At 48.1% G+C, this 21,481-nt stretch overlaps 1 protein-coding gene across 1 annotated transcript in view; it reads right to left on the reverse strand.

The window, feature by feature from the left end:
- Positions 1–2,235: 2,235 nt before the first annotated feature.
- PHGDH (phosphoglycerate dehydrogenase) overlaps positions 2,236–21,481 on the reverse strand; it is a 33,029-nt gene continuing 13,783 nt past the window's right edge. Inside the window, exons 4-12 of the mRNA XM_004380337.2 lie at positions 18,730–18,784; positions 18,531–18,629; positions 11,521–11,653; positions 10,882–11,030; positions 8,910–9,062; positions 6,860–6,992; positions 5,479–5,609; positions 3,602–3,851; positions 2,236–2,571 (exon numbers count right to left, since the gene is read on the reverse strand). Coding sequence (XP_004380394.1) covers positions 2,417–2,571; positions 3,602–3,851; positions 5,479–5,609; positions 6,860–6,992; positions 8,910–9,062; positions 10,882–11,030; positions 11,521–11,653; positions 18,531–18,629; positions 18,730–18,784 — 1,258 coding nt within the window. The 3' untranslated portion in view covers positions 2,236–2,416. The remainder of the gene's footprint in view (positions 2,572–3,601; positions 3,852–5,478; positions 5,610–6,859; positions 6,993–8,909; positions 9,063–10,881; positions 11,031–11,520; positions 11,654–18,530; positions 18,630–18,729; positions 18,785–21,481) is intronic.

Here is a 21,481-nt window from a genome sequence, read left to right on the forward strand (position 1 = left end):
TAGGTAAGATAAGCAAAAGAGATGAGAAGCGATGTTTTTTACAACCCATAGATCTCACTCAGTACAGACCCCATCCCCAAATACTTCCCGCTGTATCTTTCTGGGTTGTTTGCTTTTTCTCCTTTGGTAGATGAAAAAGGAAGAAAAGGTGTGCCAAGGGCAGGGTGTGGAGCATGGGAAGGGGAGGTAGAAGTCAGTGGATAAAGGAAATGAAGAGATAAAGCAGCATGAGAAGAAGCGGGGGAGCTTTAGGAAAATGGTACCCTCCATTCATTCCTAACCACTGGGAACATTCTCAGCTGCTTGGCCTCTCTTGTTGAGTCACCAAATTGCTGCAGCCAGGATGTTAGGAGCTAGGTAAGGTGGACAAGGAGGCTGGACAGGCCAGGGCTGCAGGAGTCAACTAAGAACAGGCAACCCAGTAAGCAGGTTCACAAGACTTTGGTACTACCAGGGAGTTCTCAATTTGGTTGTCTGCATGTTTGTTTTAAATGTGGTTAAGGTTAAATCAAGGAACCGTGGTGGCACAACGGTTAAGCACTTGGCTGCGGACCAAAAGGTTGGCAGTTCAAACCCACCCAGTGTCTTTATGGGAGAAAGACCTGGTAATCTGCTCCCATAAAGATTACAGCCTAGAAAACCCTATGGGGCAGTTCTACTCTGTCATATAGGGTCACTATGAGTCAAAATTGACTCGATGGCACACAACAAGGTTAAATCAGTGGCTTGGAAAAAACAAACCAGTTGCCATAGAGTTAAGTCTGACTCATTGCGACCCCATGTGCGTCAGGGTAGAACTGTGTTTCATAGAGTTGTCAATGGCTGTTCTTTCTGAAGTAGATCGCCAAGCCTTTCTTTCGAGGCACCTCTGAATGGATTCGGACCACCCTCTTCAGTTAGTAGTGGAGCACTTAACTGTTGTGCCACTAGGAGACTATTAAATGTGTCAAGCTAGTTGAGTCATCATAAGTGAAATGAAAGAAAGAGAGATTGAGATCTGGGGTTTTCAGAGGAGAATTTCCAAATCAGACTCCCTCCCTCTCATGGTTATAAGGCTCTCCCAAGTGCTCACGCAGCACAGGACCTACAGGGCTCTTGTACTTTTCTCACGCTGATTACTCACATGAGCAATTGACCTACAACAGAGATTTTAGCTGAAATGATTTGATGCAAATGTGGCACTGTTTTTGCTCTGGAGACCTTACACTGCCCTAGCCTGCTCTCCTGTCAGTCAGGACCTGTAAGGGGACCTTGCACCTGCAGCTTTGGCTCCTATTCACTGGGCTGAGCAGGCAGTGGGAGTAGTTAAGAGAATCCCTCTGCAGTCACACTGTGGGTAAGGAGCAGGCACTGGGAGGGCAGGCATGCCCTAGTATGAGACTCATGATTGAACGTCTTTCTTTTGTGTCTTTTAATTCTACAGATCCATAGAGCTGCAGAGCTTCTGCCCGTGATCAAGTAATACTGTCCAAAACGTACTGAACTCCTTACCTGAACCTGCCAAATATGCTCATGACCTCATGCCTTTACACACTTTCTGCCCCTTATAAAATCCTTCTAAACCATCTTCTTCTGAGACTCCAACTTCCTCAGCTCAAATGAATTCCTCCTCTGGATCCCACAGGATTCCATATACATCTGTTGTAGCACTTCTCACACTGCACCCAGTGATCTCTGTGTGTGTGCCTCTGACCCTCCCACCAGAGGGAGACTCCTATGAGAGTGGGCTCTGGGCTTTACTCATCTTCTCAAGCACCAGTGTCTGGCATATCATGCTGTCCATGTTTGTTGAATTATGTTTATTAATATGCGTGTATGTAATGGCGCTGCTAACCAAAAGGTTGGCAGTTCCAACCCACCCAGTGACTCCACAGGAGGAAGACCTGGCAACCTCCTCCTGTGAAGATTACAGTCTAGAAAACCCTACGGGGGTAGTTCTACTCTGTCACATGGGGTCACTATGAGTTGAAATAGACTCAATGGAACACAACATGCTCTCAGATGAAATGTGCCATAGGGACCTGAAATATCTTGAGTTTGTTACTGTAAAAATGCCTCTGAATAAGCTTGAAGGACAGACACCAGAAGGATCATCTTCAGAGCATCCATCCCAGGCATGCAATTCACCTACCCCAATCCTCCATATTCCCTACCTGCCTGCAACGAAAACCAAGCCATGGCTGCCCTCTGGTGGCTCTTCCGGGTAATGGCAAGACAAAGATGCTGGGAGAATTTGGGGTCAGCTCTTTATTAGATAGTTATTGCTGCACTACAGGGGTCCGATGAGGTCTACAGTAGAGGCAGTTGTTAGTGGCTCATGGTGAGCCCGGGGAATGTGGACCTTCTCTTCCTGTTGGTCACAGCAAGCAGGTTTCTTCAGAAAAGCAGCAGAGACTGGGACCAATGAGCTCCAAGGTTAGAAATGGAACTGGAAGGCCTCAGTCACATGCTGCTTCCATGCCTCCAGGCTGGGCAGCAGGGAAGAGATGCCCATGACATGCCAGGTCTCCCCATTCAGCACCACTGAGGTCTGGTAGGACAGCAGCTGCACACCTGCCTCTGCCAGGAGGCCTGCAGAGTAGAAGAAACCCCGGTTAGCACAAGGCGTGAGGAAAGGAGGAGTGAGGGGCTGGGAGTGGAATAAGAAGTCTTGGGCTTCAGTAACCAAAGCTGGAGTTCCTGGGTGGTGCAAATAGTTATGCACTTGACTACTAGCTGAAAGACTGGCAGTTCAAACCCACCCAGAGATGCCTTGGAAGATCTGCTTCCGAAAACCCTATGGAGCAATTCTACTCTGCACACATGGGGTCGCTATGAGTTGGAATCAAACTCAGCTGCAACTAACAAAATGTTCAAAGCTGCAGTGGGGGATGAGGATCACAGAATCAAAGACATCATACATGGAAGGAATGAGAGCATCTGGCCAGGTTCCCTCGCTGTTCCAGAGACTGGGAATATCCTGGCTATCAGATAAGATAGAGAAGAGAAATCCAGACACAAAGAGCTGTAGCCATCTCTTGACTTGCTGATGGCCAATTTTATCCAGATCAACAGCAAGGGAGAAAAGCAGGGGAAAGTTCTTCTCAGCATCTGGCAAGACTGGTGAAATGAAGTCCCCAGAGGTCTGAGACACATTCTCTGTCAAATCTGGACGTGCTCCCAGCAGCCCAGGCCCCAGGGGAGCAAAGCTCAGCATGGGGGCAGGTCTGAGATGCCCACGGCTACTGGAGGGGATGCCCTGGTAGGCTCTGCTTTGGTCAAGCTGGACAACAGGGACTGTGGTCAGGGGAAGAGCCTGAGGTCAGAGCTCTGAGCTCCTGGGAGACCTCGCCACAGGCATATTGAAACTGATCTCAGCATGGCAAACGGCTCTGGTCTCGCCCGTAACACATAGTTCTACAACATCATATAAAGCACTTTACTTCTCTGAACTCAGTAACCACCCCCCAAATGTTCTGGAAATGGGTATGACAGACCCACAGTGTGATACAGAGATGTTCTGAGGCGTGGAGAGGAGGCAGATCTGTGGAGCCCACTCCCAGGGCAGAAACCCCCGCTCCTGCCTCAAGGGCGCCGACTGTCCCCACAGGCCCCTCCTTACCAATCATGGTAGGCAGCATGGCGGGGTTGGAGGGCTGAGCCCGGAACATGAGCAGGGGCAAGCCCCTGCGGAGAGGCACTTCTGGCCTGAAGACAGCTCCATTGAGCGCCTGCAGCACAGGTGTGGTGCCCTGCACTGAGCCCACAGCTTGGTAGGGGGCGCCTGCCAGGGTCACGGTCAGGAGGCATTCCCCACAGCCCTGCTGCTCTCCTGGGAGCAGGGGAGCAGCAGGGCTGTGGGAGGTGGTAACCTGTGGAGAGAAAGCAAGGAGGCTCAGTTATTCCTCTGGGCTGCATCATGCCCAACCTCTCCCTCGGCTCAACAGCCCACTCACAGGGCTGAGCCGATATGCTCAGCAGTTCAGGGGCCGGGGGAAGAGGGCAATGGGCTATGCCTTGCACCCTGAGCATCAGCTTCCTGGGACAGTCAATGGCTCCCTGGAGGGAGGACAAAGAGATCTCTAAGGTACAGGTACAGACTTGGAGGGGTGGCAACTGGAGGGAGGGAGGGAGGGAGGGAGGGAGGCAGGGCTGTAAGGACTCAGATGCTGGGTTAACAGGCCAGCCACAGACTCACTCAGTCTGGCCCCTCCTGCTATAACTTACTGCTTCCTGCACAGAATCAGTGGCCTGGCTGGGAGGTAGTAGTGTAAGGCAAGGAGGTGGGTGGGGAAGGAGGGAGTTGGGAATTAGGAGAAGCAATCTCTCTTTGGAGTCCCTGGGTAGTGCAAATGTTTAATGTTCTTGGCTATTAACCGGAAGGTTTGGAGGTGCGAATCCATTCAGACACCTTAGTAGAAAGGCCTGGTGATCTACTTCTGAAAAATCAGCCACTGAAAACCCTCTGGAGCACAGTTCTCCTCTGACACACAAGTCGGAATTGACTTGATGGCAACTGGTTTAATCTCGCTCTGCCAGCTCCCGCTGGCTGAAAAACACAAACTTTGATCTGAAAAGGTGACCAAAGGTGAAGAGGCCAAAGGGAAGCAATGAGGGGCAGGAGAGGGTGCATGGGACATGCTGCTTGCTCCCAGGATCTGCAAGCTAATCAAGAAGCAGGCTACTGTGGAAAAAGGAACACTGGAAAGAGAGCCAGAGCCAGGGGGCACTGGGCCATCTCCAAGCCTCAGCCACGTCAGATGCTGCCTGGAGACTCAGCCTGGTTGTCATTCTCCTTGGCTGTGAAACGGGTTGTTATGGACTGAATTATGTCCCTCAAAAATATGCACTGAAATCCTAACCCCTATACCTGTCAATATGACCCTGTTTGAAAATAGGGGCTTTTCTTTTGTTAGGTCAGTGAGGTCATACCAGTGTGGGGTGGGTGCTAAACCTAATCACTTCTGAGTTATAAAAAGAGCAGAATAGGCTCAGAGGCCCATGTAGGAGGAAGATGTCATATGAAGACAGACATACGCCAGATACATCTACAAGCCTAGGAACTCCAAGGATCACTGGCAGCTACTAGAAGCTGAAATAGACAAGGAAGGCCCTCCCCCTAGAGCCACACCTTGATTTTGGACTTCCAGCCTCCCAAACTGTAAGAAATAAATTTCTGTTCTTCAAAGCCATACACTTGTGGTATGTTTTTGTTATGGCAGCACTAGGTAACTCAGAGAAGGGGATACACAGAGCAGTGGAGTTCACAAAGCACTTTCACACATATTATCTCACTTAATCTTCACAGCGACAGTCAGAGGTAGACAGTATCTCCATTTGGCAAGTGAAGATGTTATAGCTTCTTCTCACAGACACCCAGGGCTTCTACTTAATGAGTAGGGCTATAAACATGCTTCTGAAAAGGTGCTCTGAAAGCTAAGGAGAAGAAGGTAGTGCCAGAGGGGATGGTGAAGGACAGGGCAGGAGTGGGGGACGTACATTGAGCCCAGCCTCTTTCACCAGCAGCTTGGCATTCACCAAGTTCACATCTGCCTGGTTGGAAGCTTCCTTCAGGAGGCCCACGATGACGGCAGGCCTTAGGCAGTTCCCAGCATTCTTCAGGGATGTTCCTGCGGACCGAGAGAAGCTACCACAAGGTCACTGTTTGTTGAGAAACGCAGGAGTGGGCAGGAGGCCACTGGCACCTCCTCACTCACTGCTCAGGGCAGCTGCACTTCTCTTCCTCCCAAGGGCTCAAAGCCAGCCGTGGGGGAGAGGTGCAATCTGGATCCAAGCCAGGAAACACTGCATGCTCTAAAGTGGCCCTGAGAAACTCCCCTTCAAAACTTGGCATGCCTCCCACTGCACCCACCCCATTTGACTCTGCCATATTAGCCTGACTATCCTTCTTGAGGGCACCCTGACCTGGCACTCAGACCCTTGCAGGCCTCAGGAAATGGAAACAAAAAGGAGCAAGTGAAGCAACCTTTCACCATGGACGCCCAGACCCCTGCCACCCAGGCCCCACCGAGGCCTTGTTTCCCCTGGGCCTGGGCACACAGGCCAGCGGGCATCCCCTGGTATTGTCAATGTTTCAGGGACTAATGCCTCACCCCCGTCTCTCCTCAAGGTGTAGAGATGTCCAGCAGTCACAGGAGAAAGACAAGCCTCTAGAGTGATAAGGGAATAGATCCCTCCCTGGCCTTTCAACCACATCTACACAGCGCTGGATTCAATACAAAGGCATCCAGAGCCTGCTCAGTGGCCTCTCAGGGTAGACAAAGAGTGCTGTTCTCATTCCCACTCCATGGCTGAGCAAACACCCTCAAGGTCTGCTGGCTGGCCTGAGGCCCACCTCAGTATGTCACAGAGCACACAATCTCCCCACTGGCTCATCAGCTACATTTACCCCTGACTCTCACTCTACACGAGAAGAAACCAAGGTTCAGAGAAGGGAAAGTCACCTAGCAAGTGGGTGGCAGGTTTAAAACAGATTCTAACATCCTCTTGCTTAAAGTAGGCCTCCCTCCACTGGATCCTACTGTCTCTTGCATGCAAGTCCACGTCTTGTGAGGTATCTCTTGGACCCAAACGATGAATATCTTACAAATACTGCATAAACATGATTTGTGAAAATTAAATGTTTTTCCGGTGACTTTTTGTATCTTCCCCCCTCCCACTACTCTCGGTAGTAAGTGAGCCATATTCAGAGCACAAGATGTGGAGTCACAAGACCAGGGTCCAAGTCACCTCCGGGTCTACTGCCAGCTCTGTGGCCTGCAGACACACCCAGCGGGCTGCAAAGTCCACCCGCCCTTCGTCTCCTTCCCTCTGCAGAGTCCCCAGCTCATCCCATGCAGTCAGCAATGTCTGGGCTCACCCTGTGTCACCACCTGGATGGTCCCTTTGGGGGACCCGGCCCAGGCTCGCATCAGTGACCCCAGAGCTTCTGCCAGACCAATCCACGGCTTGGTGTGTGGAGAGAAGGCACTGGTAAGGGCCTGAGCATTTACCTGCAGAGAAAAGAGGAGCAGGGCTGAGGGCAGGAAGGGGCAGGTCAGGGGCACACCTGCCCAACTCAGCCCCCAAGTCAAGGTCTTGTTGCCAAGACTCAGCCCCACATGGAGAACAGATGGTAAAGGGCCAGCCTTGCTTTGGCTGCCTGGTGGGTGACAACTGCCCATCAGCCACTAACAAGAAGGCAATGACTTGTCCTATAGATGAGAATTGTGGAGGCAGGAATGAACACAGAAGGCTAAGATCACTCAAAACTTCCTGGGGTGGGGGAGAGTCAATTCTCCCTTCATTCAACTGTCAGCCTTGCCCCACTCCATGCTGGGGAAGCATCTGAACAGCACAATAAGAAGGTGTACACATTACTTGGATATATGGTAGTGGGTCTCTCTGGGATGGCATTCCTCATTTGCCTTTATCTTACATTTCTGACTAGATGGTTTTCTGACTACATAAAATGTTTGGGCCCTGTTATGGATTGAACTGTGTCCCCCTAAAATATGTGCTGTAAATCCTGGCCCTGGTGGCATACTGGTTAAGAGCTAACCAACAGATTAATGGTTCAAATCCACCAGTTGCTCCTTGGAAACCCTATAGGGCAGTTCTACTCAGTCCTATAGGGTTGCTATCATTTGGAATTGACTTGATGGCAGCAGGTTTGGGGTTTTTTTTTTGGTATACCTATAGGGTCTCTATGATTTGGAATTGACTCGAGCGCAAAGGTGCCACCCAGGCTTCAGAGAAGCTTAATTCATGGTTTTTTCCTCAGAAAACTTAGAATTTAGTTAGGGAGAAAGATATAAATGCCTGGAACCTTGACAACGTGGTTAATTGCCCAAAGGACTGAGATGGAGCTAGAAATGCAAACTAAGTCTTAGTGAAGGCAGTGGTGAGCCCAAAGAAATAAGGCCACGCCTTATTGCCCGTGTCCCCACAAAGTTAGACAGAGTACATGGCACCCCCTGGAGCTTAAGAAATATCTAAAGAATGAATGAATGAGATAGGAATGGAGTAGAAGTCAGGTTGGAGGAAAAAGAGGGCATGCCAGGAAGGGCCCAACGTGAGCAAAGACAAGAAGTGGGGATATTCCCACTTACATGAAATCTCTAGAACAGGCACCAACATGCACATATATAGAGACCAGAGCTTATTAGTGGTTACCAGGGTCAAGAGAGAGGAGAAAAGGGCAGTGATTGTCTAGGAAGCATTGATGGAATGGTGATGGAAAACTGGCCACAGATACTGGTGATGATCGCACAGCATGATTGATATAATCAGGGTCACTGAATTATACAACTGAAAACGTTGAATTGGCAAATGTTGGGTTATATACATTTTTACCACAATTAAACAAAAGAAGTGGGGAGATTATTCCCTGGCTTGGGAAAAACAAGGGGGTCAGCTGGTGTGGAGGGTTCATATTAGGGGGCAAGGTTCACCAAGGCTCTAAGATGGACATGAAGGAAAAAGGCTTCTGAGGAGCTTGCAAGGTAAGAGCTCTGGGAAGGGGCTTTCCACACAGGCCACTCCCACCCCGCCTCCACTCACTGCATCCACCAGCAGTCACCCCAGCAACGCTGCTTTGTTCTCAAGGCATGTGGAGAACAAAGGAGCCTTTCTCTAGCGGCTGGGCCTGGGAAGAGTCACAACCTCTGCAGCAAGGCTGCAATACAGCAGGGCTAAGCTGGCAGCTCCTGCTACGAGGTCTCAGATAACAAGGCTGGGGATAGGGCTGCTCCTGCCCACCCCTGCCCCAACAGGGCTGACTCAAGTGGGTTCCCTTATCTTCAGCTTCCAGGGCCAAATCTGTTCACCATACCACTTCTCACCCATGTAGGCACCGTTCCCAACAAGACACCCTCCTCTCCCTCCTCCTTCTCACCTCTGGGCCCCCAGCCCTGCATGGTGATACTCACGACCCCTACAAGAGATCTCCCCTTCACCATGTCCACAAACTGGATGGCGATTTCCTCACCGCAGCGGCTCTGGGCTTCCATGGTGCTGGCGCCCAGGTGGGGGCAGCTGATGACATTCTCGTGGTCCACCAAGGCTCGGTCTCGTGGTGGTTCCTGTCCAGGAAGACACTCTGTCTGTTGGCTGCTATGCATGGACCACCCCCACTCAGGCAGCCCTGGGACTTAAGAGAAGCTGTCGAGGAAGAAGGCAGGAGTGGTACTGCCTTCTACTTCTGTTTTATCATGGTGGTCACTTGTCTCAATAACTGGATTCCTCATAAATGTTCTACCACAGCAGAGTGTAGACAACAAAAGCTGTGAACTGGAGTCAAACCACAGCTCCACCACTTACCATCTATGTGCCTTTGGGCAAATCTTAATCTCTTAGAGCCTCAGTTTCCCTTCCTATAAAATGAGGTTAATGCTATTACTACTTCATAACATTATTGTGGGGATTATGCACCCTTCAAGTCCCTAGGTGGTACAAATGATTAATGCATTCAGCTGCTAATCACAAGTCTGGAGGTTTGAGTCCACCCCAGAACTACCTAGGAAGTAAAGCCTGGCCATCTATTTCCGAAGAATCAGCTATTGAAGACCCTATGGAGCACAGTTCTACTCTGGCATACATGGGGTTGCTATGAGTTGGAATGGACTCAACAGCAACTGGTTTTATGCACCTTTAACAGAGGTTCTCAACCAGTGGTAGCCATAATTGTTACTGGTTTTCCCCCTGAAACTCACCCCCTCTGCATCCCTGCAGCACTTACTGTCCCTGCGCCTGACAGTGTTCTTAGCACAGTGTCATGCTCGTCACAGGCATTCAACACAGCTCTCTGCACCCTGGCTCTCACCAGGACAGGCTGCCCACCTGAGGCACCTGCACCCCACCTTCCAGAGTCCCCTCTACCCCTCCTGCATGCTGAGCAGAACGTATTGCCCTTGGGAATGTTGCTTGGGCCTCTGCTCTTCTGAGCCCCCTTCCCAGTGCTCTGTTGGCTCCCACTGAATTTTGACCACGTAGCCCTGTGAATCCAGGCCACATAACAGTAGATACTAAGAGGAGGCACAAGAGGGCACGTTTCTGGGAAAGGTGCAATGTTAGGAAGGGTGGTTAACACAGAGATGGGCAAGGAATGTCCCTGTCTTCAAGGAGCTTACAATCTAGTTGAGCAAAATGCACTACAGGGACGCAGCGAGGGCCTGGGCCACAGCTAGTAGGTATCGGAACAAACAAATTCCTGACTGCCTGATCCAGAGTCCCTGCTTTTTCCCCTGTGTCCTTGGAGGGGAGAGAAGCTCTGACATTGGGGGCAAAATGTTTGAAGAAAAAAGTAGAAATGGACTTGTCCCCATTCTACTAGGTGTGAGGGTAAGGTAGGGGGATGAGTGAGTGGATGTGGAGGCTCTGTTCCCACAGGGGGACCCACGGGGAGCAGCCCATTCTGGGCACTGAGGGAACACTTCACCATTAGCCTCGGGCTTCGTTCCTGCCCTGGGAAAAGAGGAAAAGCCATTGGGCCCCGAATGGAAAGTCTCCTTGGCAAAGGGACTGCACTTCAGAGACCTGTATCAGTACATTAAACCCTTCTCGCTGCCCCAAATCCTTGGCCTCATGGATCAATAGGCCAGCAACTCTTCAGAACTGATTTACAGTTCCTGTCTTCCCCTAAAGTTATCAAATGGCAGCAGTTCGAGGAGCCCAAGACCAGAGATTAGGTCCTATTTAAAACTTGCGTTTTGCAGGACTCAACATGGTTGTCCCCACACCAAGCACTGCAAAGGCTCCTCAGACCACAAAAGTTATCTTGCAACCTGATTTCCTCCATTTACCATGGACACTAGAAACAACAGCTGCTGGTTTTCCCTGCCATGAGGCCTCTCTGTTTCCCATCTCTCCCTCCTCCACCACCACGGGCTGCCAGGCACTTACCTCGGTAAACACGTCCAGCGCAGCTCCAGCACACTGACCAGATTGCAGGGCCCGGAGCAGGGCGCCTTCGTCCACAATCCCTCCCCGAGCACAGTTCACCACACGCACCCCTTTCTTGCACTGGGCAAAGGTGCTGTCATTCAGCAAGCCTGGAAAAAAGGGCAGCGTTTCCCTGCTAGGATGGTGCCTGCGATTCCCCGTTCTCAGCACTGGCTCCCAAAGGCCCTCTCGTCCATCTTCGTCTTGCCTCTTCCTTCTCAGATGCTCTGGGACAGGAGTCCCTGTTCTGGATTTGAGCCTGACTCCAAACCAAAAGGTTGGTTTGAAAACATCCCAGAAGTCCCTGAGATATTACTGCTTCGAATGGGTCCTGGAATCAGAACGCCCTGCAGGGCCCCAGAAGTACTCATGGGGATCACTGGAGGTACAGGTTGTGCCAAACTCGTCCAGGCACCCGGTGCATTTCCAGCCAGCTCATCACTCCTCCCTCTGACGTGGAGCATCTAACAGAGCATCACCATGCTCCAGAGGATCTGGGTGGTCCTCCCCACAGCTGGTCAGTCACCAGTATCTACTGAGGACCCACCCTTATCTGGTGTGTGGTTTCTTGGCCAACCCACAAGGTAGTAACACACGTACCTGTCGTGGAGGGCAGGAGTGGTGTGTGCACTGTGATGAAATCACAGACAGGCCAGATCTCCTCCAGCGGCAGCTGCTGAACTCCAAAGGAGGAAGAGACCTCTGGAGGAATGATGGGGTCATACCCTATAGTCTGATCGAAGCAAGAGAGGGAGTATCGTTATTATTGTTATTATTCATGATGGATACCATTTACTGAGCATTACCATACACTAAGCACTATGCTAAGCCTTTTGCAAACACCAATCTAATTCCCGTGACAACCCAGTGAGATTGGTATTCTTCTTATCTCCACTTTAGGGATGAGGAAAGCAGGGTTTACACAACTAGGAGGTGTCAGAGCCAGAATTCAAAAGGAAGGTTGTCTGCCTCCAGGGCCCATGCTCTTCACCACGAACAGACACAAGAGAAATGCATGTGTAATTGGACAAGGTGGAACATGGAAAGCAGGGCACCCTCTGTGAGGGAGGATGGTTATATGGGGAACAAGGACATGGTCGTGGGGTACAACCAGGAAAGGGAGGAGAGAAGGTGACTATAATTGTACAGCCCACAGGTCCGAGAAACAGGCAGATGGAATGACTATTTAAACAGAGTGAGGAAAACATCAGGAAGGCGGGCATTGGTGGTGGCAGAGCAGGGCTGGGAATGAGACCAAGACCTGTCACTCGGGGAGAGGGCAACACATCAACGCTGACATGCCAGTAGGGAGAGGATGGTCCCCTCTCTTAAAATTTCTTATAATAAGGCTTACAATGCATCTAGTCTTGGAAGGCCTAGCTTGGTGACTAAGAGCACACAGAAGTACAAGCGACTAATGGCAGATCCTTTCAACAAAGCAGGTCCAATTGGGGCGGGGAACAAGGACATCATCAAGAGGAGGTAAGTGGCACGTGAAGGCAGCAGGGATGGGAAGGGACCCAGGAAGAACCTTGGCCTAGGCTGGCCAGGGAGGATGGGGTTCCCCAAAGCAGAGGGGCCTCCCTGAGGCTGCTGAGAAGGAAGAAAGATCAGCTCCTGGAAGATGGGAGCAGGCAGAAAAACTTCACGGAAGCAAACTACATCAGCCCCATGAAACTGGCTAAAGGCCGTCAGATATTAGTGATAGGAAGAGAGAAAGTTGGGGAAAACAAAGCTCTGAAGAAGGAGGAAAGGATGTGTAGTCATAGCTAATAACAGCAAACATTTAAATAGCATTTGCTCTGAGTCAGGTGATTTTATATAAACTCATTCTTTATGGGTTAACCCGTTGCCATTGAGTTAATTCCAACTCATAGCGACCCTATAGGACAGAGTAGAACTGACTGTCCCCATAGGGTTTCCAAGGAACAGCTGGTGGATTCAAACTGCCAACATTCTGGTTAGCAGCCAATCACTTAACCACTGTACTTTAATGGGTTAGGCACTTTTATTTCCCCATTTTATAGGTGAGGAAACTGAGGCACAGAGAGGTTAAATGATTTATCCAAGGTTGCAAACCTAGTAAATGGCAGAGCTGGGATACAAGCCAGGTGTCCTGACTCCTGGGCCTGCACTGTAAGTGTCTACACTCTAAAAAGTGGCTGGAAGCCTGAGCAACAGATGAGAGGGGGTAGGATGATGGCGGGAGGGGCAGGTCTACGTGGGGACCTGCTGTCACTTGAGGAGTGATGGCACAATGACTGTCAAGGAAGAGGGCAGCACTGTCCCAGAGGTGGAATAGGAAGGCCCACAGCCCCACATGAGACAGCAGGGTGGAGTGAGATTGAAAGCCTCTCCTCTCCTGCATCAGAGACAGTCCTGGATGCCAGCCATGCATCCCTCAGCAAGGGCAATGCCTAAAACGTTATCAAGCTGGCACACACAGTAGGGCAGAGTACAGCCAGGTACAAAGGGTCTGACTCCTGGCAACAGCAAAGACCTATCCACTTTCTGCCTGGTCAGCCCAAGAGACCTTCTCAGGGCTCTGTGAGTTCAGTCCACGTCAGCAATACCGATGGGGTCAGGGGAGAAGAGACTTAGGAGCCTTAAGAATCTTAAAGGCATCGACGTCCTCAAGAAGGCAGGATGGAAGACTGAGCAGGGCAGGCCTGCAGGACCCAAGGTTGTCAACTGCGACCCAGGAGGCCTGGATTTGAATCCTGCTCAGTCACTGTCAACAATGTCAAGGCAAAGTTGGTGCTCCCTCTGGGCCTGGGTCCTCGACCCTAAAAATAATCATCCTCCCTTTTTACAGGAACAGTGAAATGTCCAGGGGAGGAGACAGCATCTGGGCCCTTGTCATAACAAGTCTCCTTTGTCTGGTAGCTCTGACAATGGCTAGGAAAATGGGCCCATTCATCTCTAATCCAGATGGGTTTTTTTTTTTGTTTCACGTGGAGAGGGGAGAGGAAGAGGACACCAACAAGGGTTACAAAGCCAAGCCCAGCTGAGCAAGTCCACAGAACTCTCTCACCTGCTCTGCTCTCAGAAGCCAACAAACAGTCTGGGCCTGGCAGGAGGAAGAGTCTGCACCATGAGCCTGGACCCATGCCCCGGCCAGCAGGTGCCTCAGGTTCAACAGAGAAAATCGGGTAGAGGAGGAGATAAGCATCTTCCTCAGTGGTCAACAAGCACTGACTCATCTCCTCTCCTTCACAGAGAGATCGTATCCGTTCATCTACAGACAACTACAGGGTAAGAATTTGGCTGAGAACACCCTTATTCTCATTTTCCCCTTGAGACAGCCCCAGTAGACAGGAGATGAACTCAGCTAGGGGATGAGGGGACTGGCTTGGGTCTATTAATGCATTCTAAGGGACATGCTAGCATAAGTGGATTGAGTCTACAAAATTACAACCTGTTATTTGGCGATACTATTGAGAAAGTTTCAAGCAGAAGAAATATCCTAGAGAATATTCTACACCAGAAAATCATGTTGGGGGAGTGAAAAGGATGACATCATCAGGCCCAGGAGACACGTGCCTGCCCAGGGTCCTGGTGTACCTGAATCTGTAGCTGTTGGAGCACCTCTCTGTACACACCATCCAAAAGACTAGTGTTACAGAGGAGCCTCGGGGAGAAGCAGAAAGGATGCCCCCACCTCCAATCATAGCCCCAGGACAGACCCCTGACACTGGTGCAATAGAGAAACTCCAGCTTCTCCTGTGGTCCTCCAGGAGCTGCTCCAAGGTCCTGCTGACTCAGGAGTGAAAGAAGGCAAGCAAGGAGGCCTTGAACTTAAAGGGTCTTTGATGAGAACCCTAACAGTCATACTCTGTCTCCACCCCATAGCCAGTGTTTTTGGTTTTAGCAACAGAACCCTTGTTTTTCCCTCCAGTGAAATCTTAAACAGAAACTCAGTATAAAAAACAAAAATCAGCTGCCGTTGAGTAGATTCTGACTCATGGCAACTCCATGCATTATGAGAGTAGACCTGTGCTCCATAGGGCTTTCAGTGGCTGATTTTATGGAAGTAGATTGCCAGATCTTTCTTCTGAGGTACCTCTCCACCTATACCTGTGCTGGGTGGAATGGCAGCAAAGGTGGTCTAGGACAGACCTCTCATCCCAACTAACCTCAACACACACAGCCAGCGGTGCTGGGAAGCCGCCTGGCTAAGCTCCCTAGGAGCTAATTCTAGGATCCCTCCCCTTCCCTAAGTGATCAGATATTCACAAAGAAAGTGGGAAATAGGATGATCATCCCCACATCTGGGCACAGGTAGGTCTAACTCTGCAACACCTGTGATATGAAGCGGTCAGCTCTGAAAATATGAAATTCTGAAAAGAGTCAGATGCTAATCATTAGTTAACAGCCTAAGTATAGAGTAGCAGCCAGGGTGACAGCCCAGGGCACAAGATAAGACCTTAGGCACCAGGGAGAGAAAGGGAGTGATAAAGAAAATCTTCACATTCTTCGCAGTTCTGCCTGGGCCAGCCCAACCAGAACCACTCCAACTGACACCTAGGCCTTATTCACATCACAAGATTCCCGAGAGGCTGCCCTTGGTCCACTGTCTTTAATTAGGTTGTTCTCCCACATTGCTGTGATAAACCATAGTCTTCAATAATTTCACACTATTTCCTATGGCCGCACAGTGAACTCACTGCTATGAAAACTATTTCACAGATAAAGAAGCTGGTACCCCATGGATGACGGATTCTCAAAGATGTCAGGGCTTTAAACTTTAAAGGGCATCTGCTTCAACCTCTCAGCCACTGCTCACATCCCCTCTTCACATGCTGGCCAAGCGGTTATCCAGTCTTGCATATCTATCTGCAGTGAGAGGGAACTTGCTCTCTCCTTCCACCACCTGTTATGGATTGAATTATGTCCTCTAAAAATGTGTGTCAACTTGGCTAAGCCATAATTTCCAGTATTGTGTGGTTGTCCACCATTTTGTGATCTGATGTGATTATCCTATGTGCTGTAAATCCTAACCTCTATGATGTTAATGAGGCAGGATTCCAGGCAGTTATGTTAATGAGGCAGGACTCAATCCACAGGATTAGGTTGTATCTTGAGTCAATCTTTTTTGAGATATAAAAGAGAGAATTGCATAGAGAGGAGGGACTTCATGTCACCAAAAAAAAAGCACTGGTAGCAGAGCACGTCCTTTGGACACAGAATCCCTGTGCTGAGAAGATCCTAGACCAGGGGAAGATTGATGACAAGGACCTTCCCCTAGAGCAGACATAGAGAGAAAGGCTTCCCCTGGAGGTGGCACCCTGAATTTGGACTTCTAGCCTCCTAAACTGTGAGAGAATAAACCTCTGTTTGTGAAAGCCATCCACTTGTGGTAATTCTGTTATAGCAGCACTAGATATCTAAGATGTCATCCATTCTATCTGGGGACAGCTCTGTGTGTGTAGCTCTATCCCCTCCAGCTCACACTCATTTTTCCTTCCTGACTATATTTCTCTGGGGAGCTAGACACTGAGTGGGCTGCATGGCTCTTCAACAGGATGGCTTTTTTGCTATTTGAAGGCCTCCACTAAGACTCTCAAATCTTGACTGGGCCCTGTGACCCCAGTACCTCCAACCTTCCCTGAGAAACCACAGACATGAGCCCCCTTGCTATCTCCTCTGTCTTCAGTGCTTCCACAGATTTGCAGAGCATGGAGCCCTTGAAGGCTCACTATACTCACAGAGGGTCTGACCAGTACAGAGCGTGAGGTATGTCACCTCCCTCACTCTGTAAACCATACTTCTTTTAATGCTGCCAAAAAGTCTTCATCAACCACACAACTAAAACCACTGTACTTTTGTCAACTAAAGCCCTTCTCCTCCGAAAAGTTTTTAGAAGCATCTTTACATTCAATACTTGTCTAGTTGTTTTTTTTTTGGATCCACATGTAGGGTGCTGAAATATATTCCTGTAAATTTTCTGTCAGAGCAACCAATCATTCCACCTTTCCTATGTCTTTTAGGACCTGCTTCTGTATTCTTAGGTATTAGCTACTGTCTTAGCTATCTAGTGCTCCTATAACAGAAATACCATAGGTGGGTGTCTTTAACAAACAAATTTATTTTCTCACAGTTTTGGAGGCTAGAAGTTCAAATTCTGGGTGCCAGCTCTAGGGGAAGGCTTTCTCTGTCAGCTCTGGAGGAAGGTCCTTGTTTCTTTGAACTTCTGCTCCTCAGAGATCTTCATGCGGCTTGGCATCTCTCTTCACACATCTCTGCTTGCTCACTTACTTGTTTAATCTCTTTTACATCTCAAAAGAGATTGACTCAAAATACACCCTATACTAATCCTACCTCATTAACATAACAAAGACAACCCATTCCCAAATGGAATTATAACTACAGATATACAGGTTAGGATTTACAACTCGTATTTTGAGGGGATGTAATTCAATCCATGACAGCTAGCTTCCCTCTTCTTGTCATCCACAAACGACATATTATCTTGGCTGTTGATGAGAGTGGTGGACCAGACAGAGCCCTGCACCATCCTGAGCAATCTCCCATCCGGACTGAGGAGGAACCATCCTTCCACCAGTGACTAAACTCCTTAACTGTTCTAGCATTAAGCTCACAGTCTCCATGCCAAGCCCAAGGGTATCGTGATAAGTCTCACCAATGTCTTGCTAAAGTCCATGCATAAAAACAATCTAAACACCCCTACAGCAATACAGATATATGAAGATTCAGGAACAGGAGGAGGAATCGGAATGTGTGGCTAATTGCCTCCATGAACAGCTGCCTTTGCCAGGAGAGCAGAAGAACTGGATGGTGCCCAGCTACCTTTACTGAAGGTTTTGATCAAAGATTCTATAGAAGGATCCTGATCAAAAAAGGGAAAATGTGAAACAGAATTCCAAATTCTCATGGAATTCAGAGTTTCTGGAGCCATTGAGACTGGAGGAACCCCTTCAACTATTGCCCTGAGATAATCTTTAAACCTTAAACAAAAAAAACCCCGTGAAGTCTTCTTTAAACCTAACATTTAGTTTAACTTAATTAGTAAAAATGTCTGCTTTGAGCATTGTGCTCTTTTAAGAACTATCTATATGGGATCAAACTGACAACAACAACTCAAAATATTAGATAGGAACCTTAGGGAGCAGTGAGTTTATATTAATGGCAGAGGAATAACTCAGAAAAGGAGGGTGAGGATGGTAACATAACTTGAAGAATGTAATCAATGTCACTGAATTGTACATGTAGAAATTGTTGAATTAGTGTATGTTCCGTTGTGTATATTCTTAACAACAACAAAAATAAAATAAATTATTAAAAAAAAATCTAAACATTCATCATTGGGGGAATGGGCAAATAGAAAGCAATTTATCCATACAATAGAATACCATACAGTAGTTTAAAAAATAAAGTAAATCTAGTTACTCCAAGACATACATTTATCTTAACAACATATACCCACAATATTCTAGTGTCTGTAGGCACACAGGTATGGGTGTTTCCTCCCTCCCTGGCTTTATTTAGTCAGGGGCTCTAAAGGAAGGTCACAGCCCCTCCTTAGACAAAGCCTTTAGTTTCTCCCAAGCCAGATTGCCCCACGTCAAAGAGGCCTGGCCTCCCCTTACCTTCATCCCAAAGGATTGCATCCGTGTGGCTACCTCTCTCCCAATTCTGCCTAGGCCAAGAATTCCCAGGGTCTTTCCATTTAGCTCTGTCCCCATGAACTGCAATCAAACAGGCAAAAGGCAAAGAAGCCCAAGTCAGCACCAAGAGTGAACCTTGGGCAGCAGGCCCACGTACGGTGAGGCAAGGCTAGCTGCTCACCTTCTTCCGGTCCCACTTGCCATTCTTCATTGAAGCTGTTGCCTGGGGAATCTGCCTGCAAGAAACACACAGGTTCAGTGGGCCCTCCCAAGACCCCCATGCAGCCTTGGAAGTAGGAGGAACATCAGTCTGCACCCCTACTGTCTGACACTCATCCCCCTGGGGTACCTAGCTCAATCTGGATCTGGGGGCTCAGGTTCGGAAACATCAAAGGGGGTAAAGGGAGTGTAGGAGGGAAACCATTAGCAGGACCTGACTTAGGAGCCCTGAGATTTCTGTCTCCAGCAAGGAGTCTGGGAGGAGGTTCTTGTTCCACCTCAGCCACTGAAATATCAATCAGTGACTCTGGGTAAGTTTTCCCCTCTAAGCAACAGCCAGTCTTTCAGGCTTTGTAGGGATAACTGAATGGGGTGTTAGGGAACTTTGATGACATCAACTCCTCCAGAAATGTAAGGAATTATTTTCATCTTCCTAAACCATCCAGGTCATCTTATTACTTTATCTTCTACTGTACAAGAAGATAACTGATTTGTTATTCTTCCTTTAAAGTTTCTTAAATCCTAAGACTCTCAGGCTAGTCTGGGGAGGGCAAGTACCAAAGTCCAGATGGTTCCATTCTGCCCTGACTCCTTGTCCCATCACATCTAACATCCACACTGCCCTCCTGCCCCACCACCACATACACACACACTTCAGTCTGTCTCCTATTGGTTAACATGAAGGTTGTGATCGTCATACACGTTTTCAGGAGGGAACAAAGGAAGTGGCAGTCAAGGCAAAGTTAGAGGTCAAAGGGTAAGATAAATCATGTGGGACATGGGTCATCATGGAGGCTTCTCTGGAGGCAAAGAAAGAAGAGAGGAGAGACCAATGTTTAAAGAGTAAATATCCACCCACATCTAGCCTCCTGAATATTTAAATGCAGGCTTTCTTGCTGGCCAACAAATTCAGAGTGGGTGTGTTTGTGTCTGTGTATAAAAATAGACATTCCAAGATACTGTTCCCATATTTTCATAAAACAGTGTCTTGGAATATACCAATTTAGCAATTTCTACATGTACAATTCAGTGGCATTGATTACTTTCTTCACATTGTACAATCATTCTCACCCTTCTTTTTCTAATTATTTTCCCCATTAACATAAACTCACTGACCCCAAGTTTCCTACTTACTCTTTCAAGTTGTTGTCAGTTTGATCCCATATACCTGTTACTGTCGATTCTGACTCATAGTGACCCTACAGAACAGAGTAAAACTGTCCCATAGGGTTTCCAAGGAGTGGCTGGTGGATTTGAACAGCTGACCTTTTGGTTAACAGCCGAGCTCTTAACCACTGTGCCACCAGGGCTCCTTGATTCCATATAGATAGTTCTTAAAAGAGCATAATGCTCAAGGCAGACATTCTTTACTAGTTAAGCTAAACTATTGTTTGGTTTTAAGAAGACTTCAGGGGATATTTTTGGTTTAACCCTTATACTCTTGAAATATTTTATGTTTGTGATTTTTTTGGTGATGTAATGTTTTTTCACTAATGGAATGCACACTGAATCATTGAGTATTGGTAATTTTTTGTTATATAAGATGGATTTTTATTAATATTATATGTACCAGGTTTAAAGACTATCTCAGGGCAATAGTTTCAGAGATTCATCCAGATTCCATGGCTCCAGTAAGTCTGGAGTCCATGACAATTGGAAATTCTGTTCCACACTTTCCCCCTTTTGATCAGGATTTTTTAATAGAATCTTCGATTAAAATGTTCAGTAGTGGTAGTTGAGCAGCATCCAGTTCTGGTCTCATGGCAAAGAGGGCAGTTGTTCATGAAGGCAATTACCCTCACACATTCCATTTCCTCTTCCTATTCCTTACTCTCCTTCCTCTGTTGCTCCAGGCAAATAAGGTAGCCCCTGACTTTTGACATATTTAAGTTACTATGAACCACACTTATCTACATACAACGTTGCAGCACTTAATTTGCTGATTTATTCATTCTCAGATATTCACTCACAGATGTTCAATGTTATGATTTATAGATACTGATAATAAAAGGCAATAATAATGAAAACTAAAAAAAAAAAAAACCGAGGTATTTGATTTATGTCAGAATGGGATCCCATCGTAAGTCAGGGACTAGCTACAGAGACAAACTGTCATGCCTTGGATGGCCATTTGCAAGCTTTTAAGACCCCAGGCACTAAGTAAAGAACTAGCGGGTAGAACAGAAGTACCAAACACATCATCAGGCCAATTAACTGCGATGTCCCATGAAACCATGACCCTAAACCTCCAAACCAAGGAACCAAATCCCATGAGGTGTTTGGTTGTTCATAAGCAGCCTCAGCAGCTGCTCTTTTTTATTGTCGTTGCCATTTCCCTTCTTTATGAGTCATTGTTTTCTCCAGCCTCCTAGAATCTTAGCACTCCAGAAACTAACGCTATCTGTTCAAAGTCCCCCATTGTAAGGCCCATTCTGACCTGTTCTCCATCCACATTGCCCAATGCTCTAAACTTCAGAGTCTAAAGCATTCGTTTCCTCCTATTGCTTCCCAGCTAGGAAAGCAATCTGATTAAACTAACACACAATAAGTTGTGACAGACTGGTAATTCCTTCTTAATAGGGTGCTTACTTCCTAAGTTTTAATACATCTTTCCTGAGTAGGGTCATAGATGGGTGGATGGGAGCAGGGAGTTTTTTTAAACCACACCACTTCGCCCACTTTAAATAAAGCTGGTCCTGGAATAGGAGAAAGAT

This window comes from Trichechus manatus, unplaced genomic scaffold (assembly GCF_000243295.1).
Source record: "Trichechus manatus latirostris isolate Lorelei unplaced genomic scaffold, TriManLat1.0 scaffold00073, whole genome shotgun sequence".
Lineage (NCBI taxonomy): Eukaryota > Metazoa > Chordata > Mammalia > Sirenia > Trichechidae > Trichechus > Trichechus manatus.